Source organism: Diospyros lotus, chromosome 15 (assembly GCF_014633365.1).
Source record: "Diospyros lotus cultivar Yz01 chromosome 15, ASM1463336v1, whole genome shotgun sequence".
NCBI classification, from domain to species: Eukaryota; Viridiplantae; Streptophyta; class Magnoliopsida; order Ericales; family Ebenaceae; genus Diospyros; species Diospyros lotus.
The window spans coordinates 2,297,981-2,320,167 of NC_068352.1; the positions used below are offsets into that span (position 1 = coordinate 2,297,981).

General features: G+C 34.8%; 2 protein-coding genes across 2 annotated transcripts; one reads left to right on the forward strand and one right to left on the reverse strand.

Moving 5' to 3' along the window:
* The first annotated feature begins 944 nt into the window (after nucleotides 1-944).
* On the forward strand, nucleotides 945-20,635 carry LOC127792412 (uncharacterized). The gene is made up of 14 exons (XM_052322890.1): nucleotides 945-1,192; nucleotides 1,332-1,423; nucleotides 2,142-2,336; nucleotides 5,962-6,053; nucleotides 6,374-6,558; nucleotides 6,683-6,864; nucleotides 10,137-10,481; nucleotides 10,564-10,628; nucleotides 11,275-11,323; nucleotides 11,454-11,610; nucleotides 13,862-13,946; nucleotides 14,474-14,543; nucleotides 19,174-19,314; nucleotides 20,265-20,635. Exons 1-14 carry the CDS (start codon nucleotides 1,078-1,080, stop codon nucleotides 20,574-20,576), a joined length of 2,085 nt encoding a protein of 694 aa, XP_052178850.1. The 5' UTR covers nucleotides 945-1,077; the 3' UTR covers nucleotides 20,577-20,635.
* LOC127792416 (uncharacterized) lies at nucleotides 20,591-22,187 on the reverse strand. The gene is made up of 2 exons (XM_052322898.1): nucleotides 21,967-22,187; nucleotides 20,591-20,888 (listed from the first exon to the last, which is right to left on the reverse strand). Exons 1-2 carry the CDS (start codon nucleotides 22,185-22,187, stop codon nucleotides 20,717-20,719), a joined length of 393 nt encoding a protein of 130 aa, XP_052178858.1. The 3' UTR covers nucleotides 20,591-20,716.

The window sequence follows — 22,187 nt, forward strand, 5'->3', positions numbered from 1 at the left end:
TTCTTCTTTTCTATTTTCCAATTTCCATCCACTCTACAATGATGTGACGTGAGGCTTCTGCCACTCAACTAATCCCAAATTCAAACTAAAATAAGGATTTTAAAATCATTTTTAAATTTATATTCAAACAAAAATTGTTTTGAAATCGTTATTAAAAATTAATTAAATCACTACCAAATTTAATAATTACGAAATGTTCAACCCGCTTCATAATTACTCTTTCCCTCTTCTCAAGTAATATAATATTATTTATTATTATTTTTTTTATCTCAAACCATATTTATATCTTAATAAACTATTCTTATTATAAATATTTTGTGCGGTTTACTATTAATTGTTAATCAATTTATTTTATTAAAAATAGGTTAATAATATAGTTAATTATTTTATAAAAGACACATGTGATATTTTTATTATTGATAATAATCTAACTAATTGTTAATGAGATATGTGTATCGATTTTTTGAACTTAGGTGCGATTTAAGGCAAAGTACATATCATTATTTAATTAATTCATAATAAAAGAATTAATTAGATAAGTATTTTATTTACTATTAGATCTTTTATTCACTATTTCAAATAATAATTTTGAGTTAAATTTTTTTTATGTCTTATATATTGAATAATGCTAACGATTGCCTATTTAAAAAATAGTGAGAGGGAGATCTTATTATTTAAGATTAATCTTAATTTGAGATCTGAGTTCGTAACTATTATTCTAAATTAAATTAAATTATATAAAATTTTATTTAATAATAAATACACATATATTATCTTTCATCTATATTTGATATTCTATTAATTCATTATCTCCCGGTGAGTTAAATTTTCTATTAATTGATTGCCCAGAATTTTTCCTTTGATTTAGTAAAATAATAATGATAATAATTAACAATAATGATGATGGTTAAGTTGACTACTTGTATTTGGTAATAACGCGGAAGAACATTTGCTCAGCTCTGTTGCCTCCAGCCTCCCCTTCTTTCTCTCGCCAGTCGTCCCTGCCAGCATGCCCTCACTTTGGTCTCTGAAATCGCCACTTGGTTTCACTTAGCGTGCGCACCCCTGGCGCTGGATATGGAGGCGTCGTCCATTGTTTCCAAAGCCAGGACCGCCTTTCATTCTGCGGCCGCTAAAGCCGAGAGAGTCTTCACGGACATCAGAAAATCGGATAATTCATTAACTGACCGAGGTAGGTTCACCGTGAATATTATTTCTGTTATCGATTTTTATCCCAATCGCACACTTCTCTTGTTTACTATCTTTAGAATTTGGATATTTTTTGGCATCTTTCTTGATTTTTCGAGTCATAATTATCCACGTGAAAGCAGACGTCACAGTCGATTCAATCGGAGAAGATTGTGACAGAAAATCTGTTGAATCCTCAGATTCTGATTCTATAAACAACGCCGGCGACTCAAAGGTAAATATTTCGTCTTAATTTTATTTTCTGGTTAAATTTGTTGTTGATTCAGACTGTGATCTTTGTTCAGTAGAAAATGTAGGATGATTAACTGTCATGTTGATTGCTTTTTAGAGGCGTGGTTGTTTGTTTTGATGATGGAAAGCCAAAGGAAAGAAATTGAATTAGGATTTGATGATGTACTGGATTCAATTCAAATAATTTTGTTAGATTACCAAGAAAACCGCCCTAGTGGAGTTGATGAATGGATTAGGGACTTCAATTTTTCTAATCTTCTTTTGGCTTTCCACGTTCGGTAGAAATGCTTGGATCAACGCAAGAATGACAAGCAGTTGCCGTTGTCTGATTATTTGCAGATTTTGCTTCCCGAGGTCTGGAAAAGGAAAAGATATTAAACGTTTTCAATTTTGTTTTTTCCACATTCAAAAGATAGAAAATATGCTTTATGTTATTTTTCATGGGCCAAACGAAAATAGTGGAAAGCTTCCAATACGTTTCTGGTCTAAGGTCACAGAATTTGTTGTAAAAAGAAAAAAAAAGGGTCATAAAATTTTGTAATTTGAAGAATGCAATCATGTCGATGTTGAGTCGTGGATGTATTTATTTATTTCTATTAAATTCCCTTCTTCTATTATTTGCTTACTGTCAATTAGTAGCTTTTTTCCCCTTTTTCTTCCATTTGGTTCATTGTATACTTCTTCAAACTATTATGGTGCAGAGTCGCCAAGAAATAAAATACTTGACAAGAAAACCAGCTCCATTGAAGACAAAGCAGGATTGGCAAGAGAGATTTAAGAACTTCAGAATAGGGAGAAAAGGAGTTGAAGATTTTGAGACAGCTCAACATTCAACCATGGAACTTTTTGATGAAAAAGTGTTTGTCTTGAGCACAAGAGATGCTTTTGAATCAAAGGTGAGATGAGTTGTTGATATCCCCCTCCCCCTTTTTTGAGAGTATGGACATGAGTAACTTTTAGCTTGTAACAGTGCCCAATGCCTCAGGTGTACTTGGGGACTTTGCACATTGGAATGATTCTGACTTTTAATTAACATCCACCATCTGCATTTGTTTTACACTTCAGAAGGACTTCATAGAATTGATTTATGGAACAAATGTGTGATAGTATTCTTGCCTTCTTTACTTGCATGTGGAAGGGATTGTCTTGTACTAAATGGTTTATTTGGTATAGTACTATGAGTGATATTTATGTTCCAATGGGCAGTTAATAACCGACATAGTCGAAAATATTGGGCAGGTAGGATGGGCATGTGCAAAATATGAGTGTATTGAGATGAGGATGTTATGGTGGATGTACTAGCATATTAAAAAAAGACAAAATAAGAAGCATAGTTATACTTGATGAGGTTAGACTAGCACCTATTGAAAATAAGATGTATGAGACATGATTAAGATGGTTTGAATGTGTGAGACAAAGACTGACGGATGCACCTATGAGGCAAAATGGATAAAATGGAGAAGTTTGTAGCAAAAGAGGGAGTGAAAAACGAGATAAAACTTGATGAAAGGCAAGCTTGACATAAAATATAATGGCCTTATAGAGGATATAATTATCGATAGAGATGGTTGGAGGTATAAAATTTATGTAGTCAACTCCACCTAGTGGAGAAAGAGTGGAGTTCACTTATGAGAATAAAGGAAATGTTGTTAAAACTACAATGGGCTTAGGGTAATGAGTTAACTATTTCAAGAAGAAAATACTAAATTCTCTAAGAACCAATTGGTTACATGCCTTGTAGGTCAACAACAAAAGTTGTTTACTCACTGATGTGTCTAATGGAAAGGTCCAAAGAGAAACAAAAGGATTTGCATATGGTGTTTATAAACTTGGAAAAGGCAGAAGATAGAGTATCTAATAACATTTTATAAAGGGTTTTAGAAAAGAAAGGAGCTTGGATTACTTATATACAATTATTAATATATGTATTGTAAGCACAAACTTGTGTTGAGACTTATGGAAATTATACTAAATGTCTTCCAATTACAATGTAATTGAAATTACATTGTATCTACATTTATATTTTACCATTTTTCTCTTTTGATGGATGAACTTACAAAATACATCTAAGAAGAGGTGCCTTAGTGTATGTTATTTGCAAATGGTATTGTCATATGGCCTATGGGTCTGTGGATAATAGAGTAGTAATACCATCTGACAGGGTATAACCATGTTTGGCATCTAAAATGAGATGGGATAACTTAAGCCAAGCCTTAATTTATCCCACAGAGGCGGGATACATTTATATCAGGTCCCTCCTAGGTATTATATCATCCTACTTCTATGGGATTGAATTTTTGTGTGGAGTGAACAATTTTGCCCCTCGTCTCTCTCTCTCCCCATCTCTCTCTTCATTAATGTCAAGCTATAACTTATTCAAGATTTACTATACCAAACATGGGATAGGATTAATTTAAGTTTATACCTCCTTAAAACTTGGGGTACCAAACATAGAATAAGATTATTTAGTCCCATCGCTATGTTATGTCATGCTTAACTTTATCCTATCACTATTTAATCTGGATACCAAATGGACCATTAGTGAATGAGATAAAAAAGGCTGGAATACTAGGTTAGAATTATTGATGCAAATTTTTGAATTGAAAGGCTTCAAGTTGAGTAGGTTAAAAACTGGGTATATAGAATGTAAGTTTGGTAAAAATACATGTGTGAATGATGTCGTAGTACAACCTAAAAGTCAAATTATTGCTAAAAAAAATTACTTTATATATTTCTTATTGATTATTAAAGAAAAGGGAGAAATCATTTAAAGATGTTACCCATAGAATTAAAGCAAAATGATTAAAGCAAAGAAGTGCGTCCAACATTTTATATGATCATAAAATCATCTTTAAAGTTAAAAGAGAAGTTTATTAGATTGGTATAAGACCGTCTTTGTTGTATGGCATGGAATATTTGTTAGTTATGTACCAACATGTACAAAATATTGAGTCTTCTAAGGTGAAAATGTTACAATAGATGTGTAATCATAAAGGCAAAGAAAAATTAGAAATGAGATTATTGTTAATAAAGTTAGAGTTGTGGCTACTGAAGAGAAGATGGTTTAGACATGTGAGGCAAATAGACTCACCTGTGGGATGAATAAAATGGAAGATGTGGGGGAAGAGATAAAGGAAGCTAAAGAAAACTTGGTTGGAAATATTAGATGTAGAGAAAAATGAAACAAGTTGAGAAAATTGTAGATGCTTGATCGATTCTCGAGTAGCATAGGGTATTTATACACAACAAGAAGTTTATCTTCTATATTCTAGGAATATATTTGATTGAATATGTTTTGAAGATAAAATACAACAACAAGAATTTAAAAAACTGCTAAGATATCTTGAATTATTTTGCTGCTTTATTTGCTGCCTTTATTCTTGGAATTTTCCAATCTCCAAATCTCCAAATCACCTTATCACTTTATCCTTTCTTCTCCTATTTTTCAAGCCATAAGATTAGGAGAACAATCCAGCTGTTACTGGAGTTCTCCTTTGAGTAAACTGTTATTTTATTTCCACAATATCTTTGTGATATTTCCAACATTAGATATGACATTACATGTAACGGCTTTACAAAAGATATGTCCATAGATAGAGATGATCAGAGAGCTACAATTCATGTAGTTGACCCCTCCTAGTAGGATTAAGGCTTGTCATAATGATGATGATGATGAGGTGCAATGGAGAAACATGCCGAACCAACATGGTATTAGTTACTTCTTTATGTGCCTACAATTTTGTATAAACGTTTTGTAATGATTTATAGTAATATTCATGATAATTCGTCCCTTGTTCTTTGGCTTTTAACCTTAGGTGACTGATATAATGAACTTCTGGCAAGATTTGATTCAGGAAATAATTAAACCGATTTGGGTTTATTCTAGTTAAGGATCAATGATTATGACAAATCAAATGTACTAATGGACTGACATAACAAAGACCTAGGAAGATATGCTTAGAGAATAGCTTATAGTGTGAATAATGATCTATCTTCAGAGATGTGGGAAGAATTATTTGACCTGTCCAAATGGTCAGGTCTGATGTTGTTTCTTTGATGTTAAAAGTTGTTCTACTAACATTCATTTTGAAGATGGACGTTTTTGGCAGGACAGTAGGGACCGTGAAAGACTATTTATTTTCTGCTTATGCAATGGTTTAAGTACTGTTTCAAACTTTTTAGCACTAGAATCTGTTTCATTTTCTGCTTTTGGATATGAAATTCGTGTAGAACAGAACCGCTTTGGTAATTTAACTTGTGTACCAAATGTGGTATCCACCAAGAAGAGGAGGTGGCATAAACATTAAACATCTAGGATTTGATTTTTTATACAATATAATTAAGTTGGTTCTGATCTGCTTTAGGTGGATTTTGAATATAGTGTGGGTGTCTTCCACAAGTTTGAATGTTCATGATTTCTGAATTAATGAAAATGCTTGCTGTCATCGTTTTCATATTCTTACTGAAAATGATCTATTATGTCTAGATTTTAATTTTTCACAAGTGAAATAATGTTTTTAGGGTTCAGAAACAGGCTCGTCACCTGAACGTATGACCAACACCAGTATTATCCCTCCAGCATCTGTCCTGAAGCAATTGGTTATAGCCTTTGAGTAAGTGTTGTTTGGTTACTCCTTTTTGGTTGACATTTCACTGTTCTTTTGTTTAGTTTTTATTCTTTTGTTCATCATTTACATATGATGCCTCTCTATCATGATATATACAACTTTCTTTCTCTTGTATTTTCAAATGCATGAATCAAAATGAGGCTTTTCCTATTCCGATAATATCATAAAACAAGGGAGTTTTGAAATACTAATTTTTTACTTTGAAATCTGTTTCTGATTCTTGTCCAATATATTGTGTTTAAGAACTTCTTTTCCTTCTCATTTTCTTTCATTCTTTACTTTCTTTTTGTTGAGATAATGTTCAGGGCAGGAAAGAAGTACAAGTCAATGAAAGATCTTCTTGCATCATCCAGAGATTCTTCACCTGTGAGGGAGAGGGCTTTATCTGCTGTAAAGTCATTAATGCTACGTGATAAAGAAGACAAGTTCACAGCTGAGTTTGGTGGGGATGCAAAAGTTCTTTCTTTGTTAAATTCACTGCTTGATGCAGGTATATGTGTAATGTGATGACATTGTATATGCATTTCTCCACTTAATAATTATCACATCATTATTTGTTTGATTACTTCATGTGACCTTTAACTTACCCTTTAATATCTGTAAGATATTAACAGAAAGACAGTTTCCTGGGAGGAAGACTCAATTCGGTTTCGATACACTACCGAGTATGACATCTTTGCCAAAGGACATCCATGGTGCACCTCCAGCAAGTTTTGTTGTTGAACTTTCTGAAGTCATTGGAAGCCTGAAGACCCTACGTAAGATGTCATTGTTTTGGTGCAAGGTTGTTGCTGAAGTAAGTGTATTATTTGTTTTTTCTTTTCCTGCTAACCTAACTTTACTATTTGTGATACATATTATCAAACTCAGTATGAATGGGAAAACTGATATAGGCATGGTTATTGATGCCACTTTGTACCAGCCGCTACCAGCTAAAAAATAATACAAGGAACAGGTTTCATAATAGCAAGTGCATTGGTCTAAGCATGTTGTGGTTCTATTTTGGCATTTTTCGGTTCTATGAACATGCACCAAGCATTTATTTTATGACTTCTAGATTAGAATAAGGTCTTTACTGCATAGATTAATTAAATTGTCTGTTTTAGTGCATGGAAGATATGTTACACACCCCCCCCCCCCCCCCCCCCCCCCCCCCATATAGCTATGCTTGTGATACATTTGAGCTTTTTGGCATCTGATAATTTTCTTGTTATTGCTAAAATTCTAAATCTTTTATTATGAGAAACTCAAGAATTACTCAATAGACCAACAATTTTAGAAGAGAAAGTCTTAAACTCCCCACTTCATAAGGATTGGGAGAGGCTTGTTTTTATGTGCAATCTTACCCTTGCTTTACATAGTGGCTGTTTCCACTAATATGCATATTCATTTGTAAATATAATAGCTATAGGGGTAAATCTAAAAACATACGCCAAAATATGCCAATATTAGGACATATCAAAGCAGTGACAAAATGATGTTATGATGTTTGAATCATGCAGTTATGCTATATATTAGCATGCGTGTATCACTGAGAAAAAAAAGAGAGAAAAAAATGAATAGTCAGTTTATGTGAACTTAGCTGGGAAACTTTTGTACTAGAATTTTCATTTGAGATCCCTCTTGGTCCACAAAGCAATAGTGACTATTCCTTGAAAGAGCTTTGCCCATTTTGGTGAGCTGTTAAAACTTTACCTCTCATGTCTTTCTTGCTCACCCTCATGAAGAATGATATATTGAAAGGTAGAAGAACCAGCTTTATTTTTTATTTTCTCATCACGTTACTTTTTGGTTTGTCAATCAAACTTATAGTACTGTGGTACTGTTATCTATGCACAGAAGAAAGTGCGATTCATGTATTCATAGTTGTCGGGCATGCCTAGTCATGATCACCATTGAGGCACAGTGCCATGCTTGAGCCACTGCCTAGGCGCATGCCTTGTATATATAAGTGTATTTAAACCCTATTTCTTGGCCATTCGTCGTCTTTGATCTGATTTGATTGCATATTCAAAGGAGTCCTCTCAATCAAAGGAGTCCGTTCCTTGGTCGAGTGAGAGAGCAATTCGAGTGACTCTAGCCCTTAGAATCCTTGGGTGGCATTCTAAAGTTTTCCCTATCCTCTGGGGCTACTGGGGGTGGTGGCAAGAGATGGAGCTTTGTCATAGGTATTGGGGATTTTCCCTCTTGACAAGTTTGAGAGAAGACTAAGGATATGAAAGTCCACCCATGTGTGGACCACCAACTTTGCAATGTGTTGCTCTGGAACCTTCCCCTAATGTCATCCCATATTTCATGAGTTGCCCAGACCTCTATTCCATTATCAACTTCTTATCACTCTACAGAATTCTCTGTCTGACCTCCTCCGGACTAGTTTAGTCTCTTTCCACCCCATCACCTTTTGTGGCTCCATATTAGTGGTGTGATATGCCAAGCTCTCACTCCCCCTCTTGCTGCTGGCACCAACCAATCAATAAAAGTTAACAAGAAAAAATAAAAAAAATTTCTTGTGCACCAGACAGAATTAAGAAATCAAAATATTAAAGCATGAATAAATGTAGTGGGTTTGAATGTCTGATGATCTTGTTTGTTTCATGGGTATAAAACTTTTATACAGTTTAAGTATTAGAGTGAGGATATGTAAGGTTAGTATCCAATACATTTTAACATATGAATTGAGGAAGAATTTTAAAGGTTTTAAGGCCAAGTGGGGTTTATTTCATTTATTTCCAAGGACTAAAACCTGGTGAGCTTTTTGGTCCTTACTTTCTGTTTATTTTCAACGAAGGTTCATAGCTTTACTTATACTCCACAGGCATTGATTGCTTCCATAGGTGTTCCTTTAGCGATTTTCTTGAATATTATATATTTGTGCATAAGAAAAATCTAGGTAGTCTCTAAGAGGACATACTCTTCAGTTGTTCTTTCCTTAGTCTTTTGTTTTCCTCTGTTCCCCTTTTTATAAGGATACAAAGGAGTCCCCTCGTACTTGAAGGACCTTTCTGCAAATAGGTAGACTGCAGAGTGTCAATTACATGTTTTGATCTGTAATGATCCTAGTCTTCTGCTAGAGAGTTGGATAGAAAATTCATCTGATCTTTCTTGAGGTAATCACATTCCTATCATTGTGGCATACAACTCTCAGTTTGACCTTTTATGCCATTCATTTAATTTTGTGAATGGGAATGTCTGAATTACATGTTACTTAAGATATAGTATGCCTTTATTATCATGGCATATCTTTAACAATCTCTTTACTATTTTGATTGGATTAGATTTTCTCTTGTGAAAAGGTATATCCTCTTTGATTGGATTTAATTTTCCCCTAAGAAGTGGTATATCTAATGTTTAGAAAGCTAGACCAAGGTATTGAATTAGAAAAGGGAGAGGTTCAGGGTACAACGGTCAGACTTGGGTTGAACTGGGTCCAATCGAGATGTATTTTTATTAAATAATATATATTAATTAAAATTATGATATTAAAATTTAAAACTAAAATCCATTATATAATACTTAATAGGTTTTAAAGTAGAATAGTTATATAAGTGCTGAAACTGTTGGCCGAGTGCAAGGGCCAACTGATCAAAATGACCAGTCAGCCTACATTCCGCCGACAATTTAAGCATCCCTATCATTGTTCTTCAAATTGTATTAAGTAGCTGTCTGTCTAAAATTAGAAAAAAAAAAAGCTTATACTAAAATTACAAATCAAAAATTATAAAAAATTATCCATATTCTAACAAAATGATAGATGGTAAATAGATAGTGGACATCAACTCTTTCCAAATATGTCAAATTATCATTATATTTTTCAACATTTAAAATAAAAAAAAAACCAGAAAAAATACCTTGGCTGGTTCCACCTTGAACCGGACCGGATACTGATTCAACTAGTTGGACCTGCCAGTCCGGTCTAAAACAATGGGTATATCCTCTTTCAAGTAGTTCTTCTATATGAAATATGTTGTTACACTGAATTTTATCACTTTGATATTTCAAGATGAGACCAATTAATGCTACTACATCATTCTTTAGCTGATGGGTTTTTCTGAATCCTTTGACTTGCAGCTGAGAAGACTCTGGTCTGAAGGGCAATATGTTCCTGGCATCCCAACTGATGAAATACCAGATTTGAACTTATGTCTTCTGTATCAGAAGTTACAGGTTATCAATTGTTGCATTTCCAGAAAAAGGCGCCGATCCAACGCTGCTGATTCATTAGAATCTCTAATTAAGCTAGCTAATTCAAACGTTGAACAATCAGCTGCTGTGGAAGGCACTGGTTTGATCACCTCTGGTTTGTATGCTAGAATTAGCACTGAGGAACTTGTCCTCCGACTGGGAGCTGATAAGAAATCTGACAATTTAACAATGTTGGAAACTGGTGAACCCATTTATACCCCTGTTGTGCAGGTTTGACTAATCCATCAAGTTGTACAGATTACATTTTGCACTTCTTCCTCTTGTTCAGATCTATATGTACATATCTATGTAGGAAGAACCTTTGCTTACGGAAGATCTTATGAGAGAAACAGAGGAGCTTGTGCTACGAACAGGGAGGTCAGTGTATCAAGGAAAGGCAATTTTATCTGGGCTATTTTTCTGAACCAACTTTTTTCTTTAGCCTGACAATCCTTCTTAACAATATTGGACATCAAGGTTATTAATTTGACCTTCCCAATCCCTTGCGGCTCCTTTTCCTGGGTGGTCCACTTGGTACTAGAAAGTCTCTTTGAAAAGCGGCTTCCATTTTGAGCTTACAGTTACCTGACTGATAATCAAAAGAACCAAAACATGGAACAGAAAAATATAGGACTTGTTTGGTGACAGTATGATGTTCCTTAAAGTTTGAGCTAGTTCTAGGTTTTATCCTTGATAATTGAAACTCCATGCAGATGACACCCTAATCAATAGATGAGGGAACTGGAATTTTAGAGTTATGAAATCCCGCATCTCATCATATTAAACTTAAATTGGGGTCTGAACTTCTTAAGCAAGCCAAAATTCCGAGTTGGTATTGACTAACAAATGGATTACTGTTTGATGGTTTGCCATTTTGGTAAAGTAAGAGTGTAGGAAAATCACCATATTATCAAATTTGATTGCTAATTACTCATAATTTTTTGGGTTACCATTACTTTTATCAAGTCATATCACCTTTCTTCTTGAGACTTTCTTTGACAACTTGCTGCTTTCCTATGTTCAGTGTTGGTGCCGGGTGTTCACAACTACTCTCAGACATGCAGGCTTTTAAGGTGATACTAATAATGAAATAACTGTTAATTTTTTCATGGATAATGTAGTGTCTGCGTGCCCTGTTGGCTGGTTCTCTCACTATAGTTGTATTATTTTACTGAACTTAACTTGCTTTCTATCTTATGTTAGGCTGCAAACCCAGGTTGCATTTTGGAAGATTTTGTAAGATGGCATTCCCCGCCTGATTGGACAGAAATGGAGCCGAGTGGTACATCTGAAAATGCATTCAGAGATGGTGATTCATCATGTGCAAGAGGTCAACTAAGTAATAGAATGCAAAAAGAAGGTTAATACTCTTATTTTATCATCCACTAGATAAATGAACTTGTCATAGAGAAGAGTGTATTCTGATACTTAGAAGGATACTATGATCAGAGAACAAATTTTGTTTGAATTCCAAGGAGTGGATCTATATAGCATCTTATCTAGGTTTTTCCAGTTATGTTTCTCCGAGTCATGTATGTTATTGCTTGCCTCCTGGTTTTTTTCCAACAGGGGTTTGATAGTTTCAAAATATTTTGCCTTGGCAATTTTATAAGATTAACTAATTGAGTCACAAATTAGTAGCGTATTTCATGAAGAGCTTCGACATCAAATTTTACTTAGTACTGGAGTGCGGTAATAAAACAGCCACGCTGTCTTCATGTAGACCTCCTATCATCAGCTTTGCCTTTACCCAATATAGCCATGTACACTTATCATTTGGAAACAACCTCTTTGCAATAAGCAAGGGTAATGTTGTGTATAAAAATGACTCTAGCTTGACCCTGCTAAGTGGTGAGCCTTGTGCATTGGGGATGTTCTCTTGTCTTTTTTCTGCAAGAAAGTACTCACTCTATAAATGTATGTATATAGATGTACATATACCAATCTGTATGTACGTAAACATAATTTTTTTCTGATGATGGTATTGGTTCTTGTGATAGATTATGGATATTTCATGTGTGGCTATAGATGAGTTTCCTCTGTAATCAGTGGAAACTCTTGTTAGGATGACTTCCTAAATGTCTTGGTCCTAGATAGATTCTCGTCACAGGTTGGTTTTGCAATATCAAATGTGTGATGGAACACAACCATATCAATTTTCTTCATTCACCACCATCTCATGAAACTTTTCCATGTGAAGATGGTGTTGGAACTTTATTTTATTATTCCCTTGCTAGAGGGTTGCACTAGGAAAGACATCTAGTGTAAAATTTTGCCACATTGTTATTTTGCATGTTTTTGTATTGTCAATGTGATTTTTATAAGTTAATTGACATTATGAATGCCACCGACTCTAACTTGGTTAGGATAAGGTGCAATTGATGATGATCATCTATCAAAGAACATATTTATTATGCAGTTCAACTTGATTATTTTTCATTGCACTTCATTCTTGATTTTGTAAGTATTCTCTTAAATTACTGTTTTTCATTTTCCTTTTCTCGCTTTTTTTAGACAAATAATTTGAATAAATTCTTACTGAAGTCATTATAAACTTTTTCAATGGCATATTGTGTTACTCTGAAATGTATATTTGGCAACTTAGTAACATTGGTTCCTATATTTTAATAAATTGTATGAGGTCTTTATCTTTGACGACTGCTTAGCCGTGAATGCTAGCATTTGGGGTGGGTCGTCATGCTGGCATCACTTATTGTAGGTGTTTGGCAAATATGCTGGGCTGCTGGTTGTTGCATTAAACATGCCTTTAATGTCTCTGTAATATTAATAGAATGGTTTTTGCTGAGGTAATACTCTGTGATGATTGAGTATGACAATAGAAATCATCTGAGTTCTGAGTTTGAACTCTCAACATTCATTTCAATTTCACTGGAGCGAATCAGTATCTGCTCGTTTTGATGTGATACTTAAACAAGTGGATGGGGTAATCGCTCCATGCTTAGTTGACTATCATGGCTTTGTATTGTCATTGTGGACCAAAACTCTTTGTTGGACCACTCTGCAAATCAACCAAGGTATTGTAACCTGCTTTTGCATACTCAAGCATAGGAAAATGAACTTTGCAAGATGTAAGTTCATGGATCAAAGAAGCCTAAATAAGCTATTGCATTAAAAGGAAAACAAATTGACTTGGTAGATTGCTGAACTTGGCCATGGTTTTCAATTTTTTCCATTAATATGCATGCTTTTCTTTTCTAATAGATTCTTTTTTTTTTCCCTGAAAGTATTTCCAATGGATCATGGATTTAAAAAATGAGATCCAGGTAAACTGAAATCAAGAAAAACCTTTATATCTTGCTATTAGGTATGGAGGTAAAAGTATAGCTTGTCTGCAACTATATTGTATAAGTGAAGATATGTTCTGAACTTGTTATTAGTCCTTTCCTTCTCTAGGTGGGGAGTTGTGAGTTTTAAAGATGAAAACTTACTTTTCATATGGTGCGCATTTTAATATTGAAATAAAGACCAAAATTTTCAGTAAGTATATCGAGTTAGCAAATTGAAACAAATTTTATAATTACACCACTAAGATTTATATATTATCACACTGTATACTTCCTATTCTAAAATGGTTGCTCTATAATGTCTAGGCAATTTGTGGCGTGAACTGTGGGACACAGCAAAGCCAATACCAGCTGTTAAACAGGCACCCCTCTTTGACGAAGACTTAGCAGTGTGAGTTGGTGGATTTGAGTTTGGCATTATATCAGGCCCTTGGGTTGATCGAATGAAATCATTCAGTTGGTATTAACTACTTTGTGATCTGCTAAACTATAAAATAGTAAATTCAAGTGTTATGACTGATAGGAGTCCTTTGTTTTAAAAGAATGACATTTTTTTTTTTCAAAAAATAGTAATCATGTTTACCTTTCTGATTGTTTCTTTCCACGACCCAAAACAACTAAATTCTGGTCAAAATAAATGTAAAATTGCCCATTTTTAAAGAGAAAACCAAGCCTACCCTTGAGGGTGAGCATAGCAATGTAATGTTGCTCCTTTTTGATTGGAACTCACGGGTTAAGAGTTGTGAAAATAGTCTCTTTGCAAAGAAAGGTTATGGCTGTGCACAGAGGTGAACCTCTCCGCACCCTTGCAAAGCGGGGAGCTTCGTGCACTAAGAATTTTCTTCTTTAAACCAAACTTACCCCTAAAATTTGGATCTCAATTATGTTGAGAAGGATTAATAATGCTCTAATTTGCAGGGAAGACATTCTGAATGATTTGGAGGAGATTCCACCTTCTGAGCTTCTTGGGCAATTGTTTCTCTCTCTTGTAAGTCATAACTAGAACTTCAGCATGCATGATTACGTTTTTCCTCTCTTCTTCTTCTTCTTCTTCTTCTTCTTCTATTTAAGTACATTTCAGTTTCTGATGCTATGTTGGTCATGAACATTTAATCTACATGTACACTTGCATCGTGTCCTTGATGTGATATGTTCTATACCAGTTCCCTTCATATGCAATACAAGCAGCACGTGCACTTTAATACCAGTTCCCACATTTGCTTGGACGGATGTGGGTAAAGAAGTTAGTCCAAAATCAAAATCAAAATCAAAACCAAAATCAAAATCAAAATCAAAACCAAAACCAAAATCAAAATAAAAAACAAAATCAAATTCAAAGTCAAGGCCAAAAACAAAATCAAATCCAAAGTCAAGGCCAAAAACAAAATCATAGATTAAGGATTGGGTCATGGAACATAGGAACATTAACAGGCAAAGCTATGGAAGTGGTGGATGTGATGATTAGGAGAAAAATTAATATTATGTGCCTTCAAGAGACGAGATGGGTAGGGAAAAAAACAAAAACTTTATCAGAAGCTGGATATAAAATATGGTACACAAGAACTGATCGAGCGAAAAATGGAGTGGGGATTATTATGGATAAAAGCTTAATAGATGAGGTAGTGGATGTAAAGAGAATAGGGGATAGGATTATTATGGTGAATATTAGTCTAGGAAGAATGACTATGAATATCTTTAGTACATATGCACCACAAGCGGGGTTAGGTGATGATGTAAAAGCAAAATTCTGGGAGGACCTAGAGGGACTCATACAAATGATACCAAGAGGAGAGAAAGTGATTATAGGAGGTGACTTAAATGGGCACGTGGGTAGAGACGGAAACGGATATAGAGAGGTACACGGAGGGTATGGATTCGGGAAAATTAATAATGAGGGTAAATCTATCCTAGATTTTACTATGGCATATGGGCTCATTATAACCAATACTAGGTTCAAAAAACGGGACGAACACTTAATCACATATAAAAATATCACCTTAAGCACCCAAATAGATTACTTCCTCATGAGACAAGAGGATCGGTTATGTTGTAGGAATTGTAAGGTGATACCGGGAGAATGTTTGACTACTCAACATAGACTTCTAGTACTTGACGTCCAAGTAAGAAATTGGAAGAGAAAAAATCACATAAAACAAAATCCAAGAATCAGGTGGTGGAATTTAAAAGGGGAGAAACAACTAATCTTTAAAGAAAAATTAAGGGGTAGAAGGGAATGGAATGGAGAAAGACAGACAAACCAAATGTGGAAAGAAATGGCTAATGCTCTGAGAAGCACGGCAAAGGTAGTCCTTGGAGAGACAAATGGTAGAGCCCCTAACCTTAAGGAGTCTTGGTGGTGGAATGAAGAGGTACAATTGAAAATTAAAAATAAGAAAACTTGCTATAAGGCGGTATATCAATGCAACAATGAAGAAAATCAAAAAAATTATAAAGAAGCAAAAAAGGCAGAGTTGTTAGTGAAGCAAGGTCAAAAGCATATGAGAATCTATATAAACGACTTGATACAAAAAATGGAGAAAGGGATATATATAAATTAGCTAAAGCAAGAGAAAGAAAAACACTTGATTTAAATCAAGTGAAATGCATAAAAGATGACAATCAAAATGTTTTAGTAAATGAGGGAGCGATTAAGGAGAGATGGAAGGAGTATTTCACAAAATTATTCAATGATGGTGGTGACACAAGAGTTAGGTTGGGACATCTTAGTAACTCCGAAGGGAATGTGAGCTACACATTCTATCGACGCATAAGTTCAAATGAAATAAGGCAAGCATTAAACAAGATGAAAAATCATAAGGCAGTGGGACCAGATAATATAGCAGTAGAAGCATGGAAATGCATGGGAGAAGAGGGCATCTCCTGGCTAACGCAACTATTTAACGCCATCCTTAAATCAAAAAAGATGTCAGATAAGTGGAGGAAGAGTACTTTGGTTCCTATATACAAGAACAAAGGAGATGTTCAAAACTGTGAAAATTATAGAGGAATTAAGTTAATGAGCCATACCATGAAACTCTGGGAGAGAGTAATAGAGCAGAGGCTTAGAAAGGAAACAAAGGTGTCAGAAAATCAGTTTGGTTTCATGCCTGGTAGGTCAACAATGGAAGCTATATATTTACTGAGGCGTCTAATGGAAATGTATCGGGATCATCAGAAAGACCTACATATGGTGTTTATAGATCTAGAAAAGGCCTATGATAGGGTCCCTAGAGAAGTATTATGGAGGGTTTTAGAGAAGAAAGGAGTCAAAATAGCCTATATACAAGCCCTTAAGGACATGTATCATGGTGTAAAGACAAGGGTCAGAACATGCAGAGGAGATACTGAACCATTTACAACTACAATAGGACTGCATCAAGGTTCTGCACTAAGTCCATACTTATTTGCCCTAGTAATGGATGAACTCACTAAAGATATTCAGACAGATGTGCCATGGTGTATGCTATTTGCAGACGACATAGTGTTGGTGGATGAAACAAAAGAAGGAGTGAACACTAAGCTTGAGTTGTGGAGAAACAATTTAGAATCTAAGGGATTTAAATTAAGTAGAAAGAAAACAGAATATATGGAATGCAAATTTAGTAAAAATGCAAGAGTGGATGATGTTATAATAAAATTAGAAGACCAAATTTTACAAAGAAAAGACCATTTTCGATATTTGGGATCAGTGATTCAAAAAGATGGAGAAATCCACGAGGATGTCGCACATAGAATTAAGGCAGGTTGGCTAAAATGGAGAAATGCATCGGGGGTGTTATGTGATGGTAAAATCCCATTAAAATTGAAAGGAAAATTTTATAGGACAACTATAAGACCAGTCTTGCTGTATGGCTCAGAATGTTAGGCAGTCAAATACCAGCATGAGCAAAAGACGAGTGTAGCGGAGATGAGGATGTTAAGATGGATGTGCAGACATACAAGAAAGGATAAAATTAGAAATGAAGTTATTCGTAATAAGGTAGAAGTAGTGCCAATCGAGGAGAAGATGAGAGAAACTAGACTAAGATGGTTTGGTCATGTGAGAAGGAGACTAAGAGACGCTCCTATGAGGAGAGTTGATGAAATGGAACAATTAGTCACAAAAAGAGGTAGAGGTAGACCCAAGAAGACTTTGGGAGAGACATTAAAATTTGATATGAAATATATGGATCTAAATGAGGATATGACAAAAGACAGAAATACATGGAAGTCTAGAATTCATGTAGCCGACCCCATATAGTGGGATAAAGGCTGGATATGTTGTTGTTGTTGGATCAATTTTTAGCACCAGATATTATAGTGTTGGACTAGAGGTCATAAGTTGGTGTTGCAACGTGTGTTCATCTGACCCCCAGAGCTGTGGTGTGGCTTTGAGTTAATCCACCATTTCACAGAAGGTAGCCCAGCTTTAAAGTAGGAGCATTGTGCAATGGGTATGGCCCTACAATTCAGTGTTATTTGTGAGTGTGGCTTAGCCTTGGGAACTAGTTCACCTGAGAAGCAGATTGACAAATGAATCTCCCACAGAAACCTATTTCTGCAATGAGTTATTTATTTATTTTTTTAATTAATGCAAATAAATTAGGAACATTATAGCCCAATAAATGATCCCAACAACAAAACCGATGAAACACTACCAAAAAGTACTTAAAACAAGACCACAATTTGAATCCCAGAACCACATCCAAACATGAAGAATTAGAAGCTGAAAGTGAAACCCTTCTGAAGCAGCAGATCTGCCATATGAAACTGGATTCAGATAGGGACCACTTGTAGGTTTCTTTGGCACATTTTAGGAAGCCTGCAACAGCCAAAGTTTTAAGTGTGTTCTGAAAAGCTTGCAAGTCTGCTGGCCCAGTCTCGTTAGGAGAAATAGGGAACAAGGATCATAGTAGGCTCTCTCTCCTGTCAAGATAGGTTGAAGATTTGCCCGCTTTTTGCATGGGGGTTTATGCACCCAACTTGATATACTGCCAGTTCATCCAACAGTAAAGGCACCGCTCTTATTGCATGCCTGCAAATAGGGCACCATTTTGGATCTACTGTTAGCAAAAGCATGCAATGCCTTTATCAATGCATCACCACAAGACTTTTGGTGTGCCTATATGAGTGTGACTTGAGAGTGAGTGTTTTAAGTTATGGCTCCCTGCTCATGGTACTTGAATATAGAAAAATTCAACTTTGAAATGTACTTTAATTTGTCCCAAGATGATGTCTCTATGCCTCCCTTGGTCAAATTGTTGTTCTTATCATAAATCTTGTTCTGTAGGACTCTTCTGTTGTAGATTGGAGATTATTTTATTTTATTTTTTGTGGGTTGCATGTAATACAGCCACCCTGCATAATGGTCCTGTTCAAGTATGGTGCATGATTTTGTGCACGACAATGTTAGATCTCCTATTATGTCAACGTTTATGTGTTAGCATAATTTTGTGCACGACAATTTTGATTCACGATCCTCTCTTTCTTTCTTTCTATTTTCTTTTTTCTTTTTTTTTTGTGCTTGGCCTTTTCTTCTGATTCATGATCCTTTCAAATGGTATATTCATCTGATTCTAGATCATTCCTTTTGTTTTGTATTATTATGCTAATAATGTCACACTTTCCTTATCTTATAGCTGGGTTCTGGATTTGTAATTGCCGAGGAAAAACTCTCCACAAATAGTAGTTTCTCGAAGATGTTCTATGAGTGCAGAGATTACATCCTTTCATCTTGTCAAGGCAGCATATGGGCTCAGAAAGTTGATGATATATGCCAGGTAGTATCATACAACTGATTTACATAGATTTTGTAATTGCCTGGTTGGATTGTTGTGGAGCTTTGGTCAGAGTTGGTGCTCTTATTGCGTTTCAACTAATTTTTGTACTCTTTTCATAGGGACAATTTATCCCGCCAATTTTGGTCGTATGAGATTTAAGATAGCATTCCTTTATTAGCTAAGCCATTTTGGAATTTGGTTCATTTCTCTTAACTAAATCTATATTTTTGTTCCTATACTTGCATTATTTTATATGGTCATCTAAATTTTTTGTTTTTTCAATTACATTTATAAATTTGTATTTTTGAGTCAATTTAATCTCTATACTTTGATATTTTTTTAATGTGATAGTCCAAATTTTTCGTTATTTCAATTATACTCTTATATTTTTATTTTTGAATCAATTTAATTTCTGTACTTTAATGTGTAAAAAAAGTAAAATGAAATACTTCAATTTGACCTTTTTTTTTTTTATATGTTAAAATATAATGGTTAAATTGACTCTAAAATGTAATTGAAATAATGAGAAATTTATATTGTTATAAAAAAAATATCAAAGTATATGAGTTAAATTGAGTCAAAAATGTAAATATAAAAGTGTAATTGAAATAATAAAAATTTGAGTGATTATAAAAAAAAAAAAGAAAAAAAATTAAAAGTATAAAAGTAAAAATATATATTTGGCCATTTGTCTTTGCACCTATAACAACATATTAACTATATAAATTGTCTACGTTTGGTTAGACAATTTTTTGAATTCAATGTTATTTGATCTAACTTGTACCCTTTAGCCCATCGACTTGGGATTAAGACCAATAATAGATAAGAATCCATATGTGGGGTTTCGTGTCGCTTTGTTGGACACGTGAAAAAAGCCCAAACAAACAGACGGTTTTCCAAAATTCTTGATTTACCTTTGAGACTGATTGGTTTTGAGCTTCTACTACTAGGTCTATGAAACTGTGGAGATGATGCTACTGAAGCCAGAGGAAGTTATGAAGATGGGAAACCAACCCGGAGAAACAACCCCCACCGCCAGCGAACCGAGACGCCGATTCAAGAAGCTCAGCGCCATCTTTGGCAATTCAGGCAAACCATCCAAAGAACAGAAATACGAAGACACCACCACCACCACCACCATCACCGCACCACCACGTGAATCAATTTCCTCCATATTTTCAAAAAAACCTCCTCGGCCCGACGCTTTGTCCGCTGCTGACAAACCCGTTTCCTCTGTTGATAACGGTTGGACAGTCGTTTAACATGATCTCATCGATTTCTCTTGTAAATGTGTATCGATTCAAATCAAAAGCTCAGTGAACATCCATTTGTTTATTTGGGGGGAATTGTTCTTGAATGGAAACAAGACAGGGAAACAAGCTTCCTCGTCCTTCCAGCTGAATTACTTCGAGTCCGAGTCCGAGTCCGATTCCGATTCCGATTCCGACCCTTTGCTGCGATCGTTCTCCGAGGGACTGTCGTCGTCTTTGCTCGTTTGGTCGAACTGGAGATCCCTGGAGATGATCTCTGGCACGACGAAATTGGCGATCCCGTAGGCGAACAGAAGAACCGCGCTGTCAACCACAGGTAGGTTTGTGTTAGGATGGCTTTGATGCCAAATATTTGGATTTTGATCTTATTGACACACAATTTAATTTGGTTCACTCTCTATATCTATATCTATTATTTCATAATAAGATAATTTACTATTTTGTAATTTTACTTAGAAAAATTAGAAAACCCCCCAATTAATTTTATAATTTGGTTTTTTGGTCGAAGAAAACTATAAACTCCCAATGAAAAACTATAAACTCGCAATGATATAGGTTCACGGAAGCTACAAACATTTTTGAAATTTGACAAAACACAAAAATATTATTGAAATTTCATAAATAATATGATTTTGTTTACTTTTATAACTCTAATTATTCTTTTTCTTTATCATTATTAAAATTGATAATATGAGAAAAATGTTTACACATTTCCTTTAATCTTCCTTCTTCCTTCCAAAAAAATGGTCAAAAATTAATAGTTTGTTAACCTCTCTTTCTCTTTAATTTGACGATAATTCAGACTAAAGGAAAAGATTGATAGAAGGCTAAAATCAATAAAGAGAAGATAATAAGGGAGAGAAAAAATACAAAGGTATTTTTGTTAAATTTAAATTTTTAATTGAAATAATACTAGGGAGGAGAGTGTGTCGATCTTTGATATATCTCACACTCTAAAAGTATTTTTGATCATTTATTAAATGTCAAAAATAATAATTAAAAACCTAATAAAAATATTATATTTACAAACAAATTTAATAAACAGTACTCATAAGTTATAGTCACACGTATAAATTCATAATAATTTTATTTAAATTTATAATGGTTTTAATCTAAAATTAATAATAATTTATAATCATGAGTAAATTTATCATTTTGGAGGAAGAAATTGCATCAGCCGAATTAAAAATTATTATGATAGTGAAAGTAGGAGCAAAATGGAAATTTTCTCCGTTCGGCCCGCAATTCAACCGAATAGCATCATCTTGAGGTGTGGCAGTCTTATCGCGTTTACGCTACCTATTTCTATCTTCTATACTTTCGTTTAATGGAGGGACGGGGCTGAAAGAAAGAAAGGAAGGCGAAGGCGAAGACGAGTGACCTGGTTTGGAGCAAGACTGAGATGTCGCCGGACTTCGCCGGGGAGGCGGCGGCCGCGAGAACCAGTGCGGTGCTGGAGACGGCCATCGGCTTCCGACGAGTTCTTCGCCTGGCGAGAGGCGTATCAGGATGGAGCAGTCTCGCTGCGTTGGGCTGTTGCCTGAACTTGGAGCGAGAAAGCGAGGGGAAGAACGGAGAATAGCACTGATGAATGCACCTCAT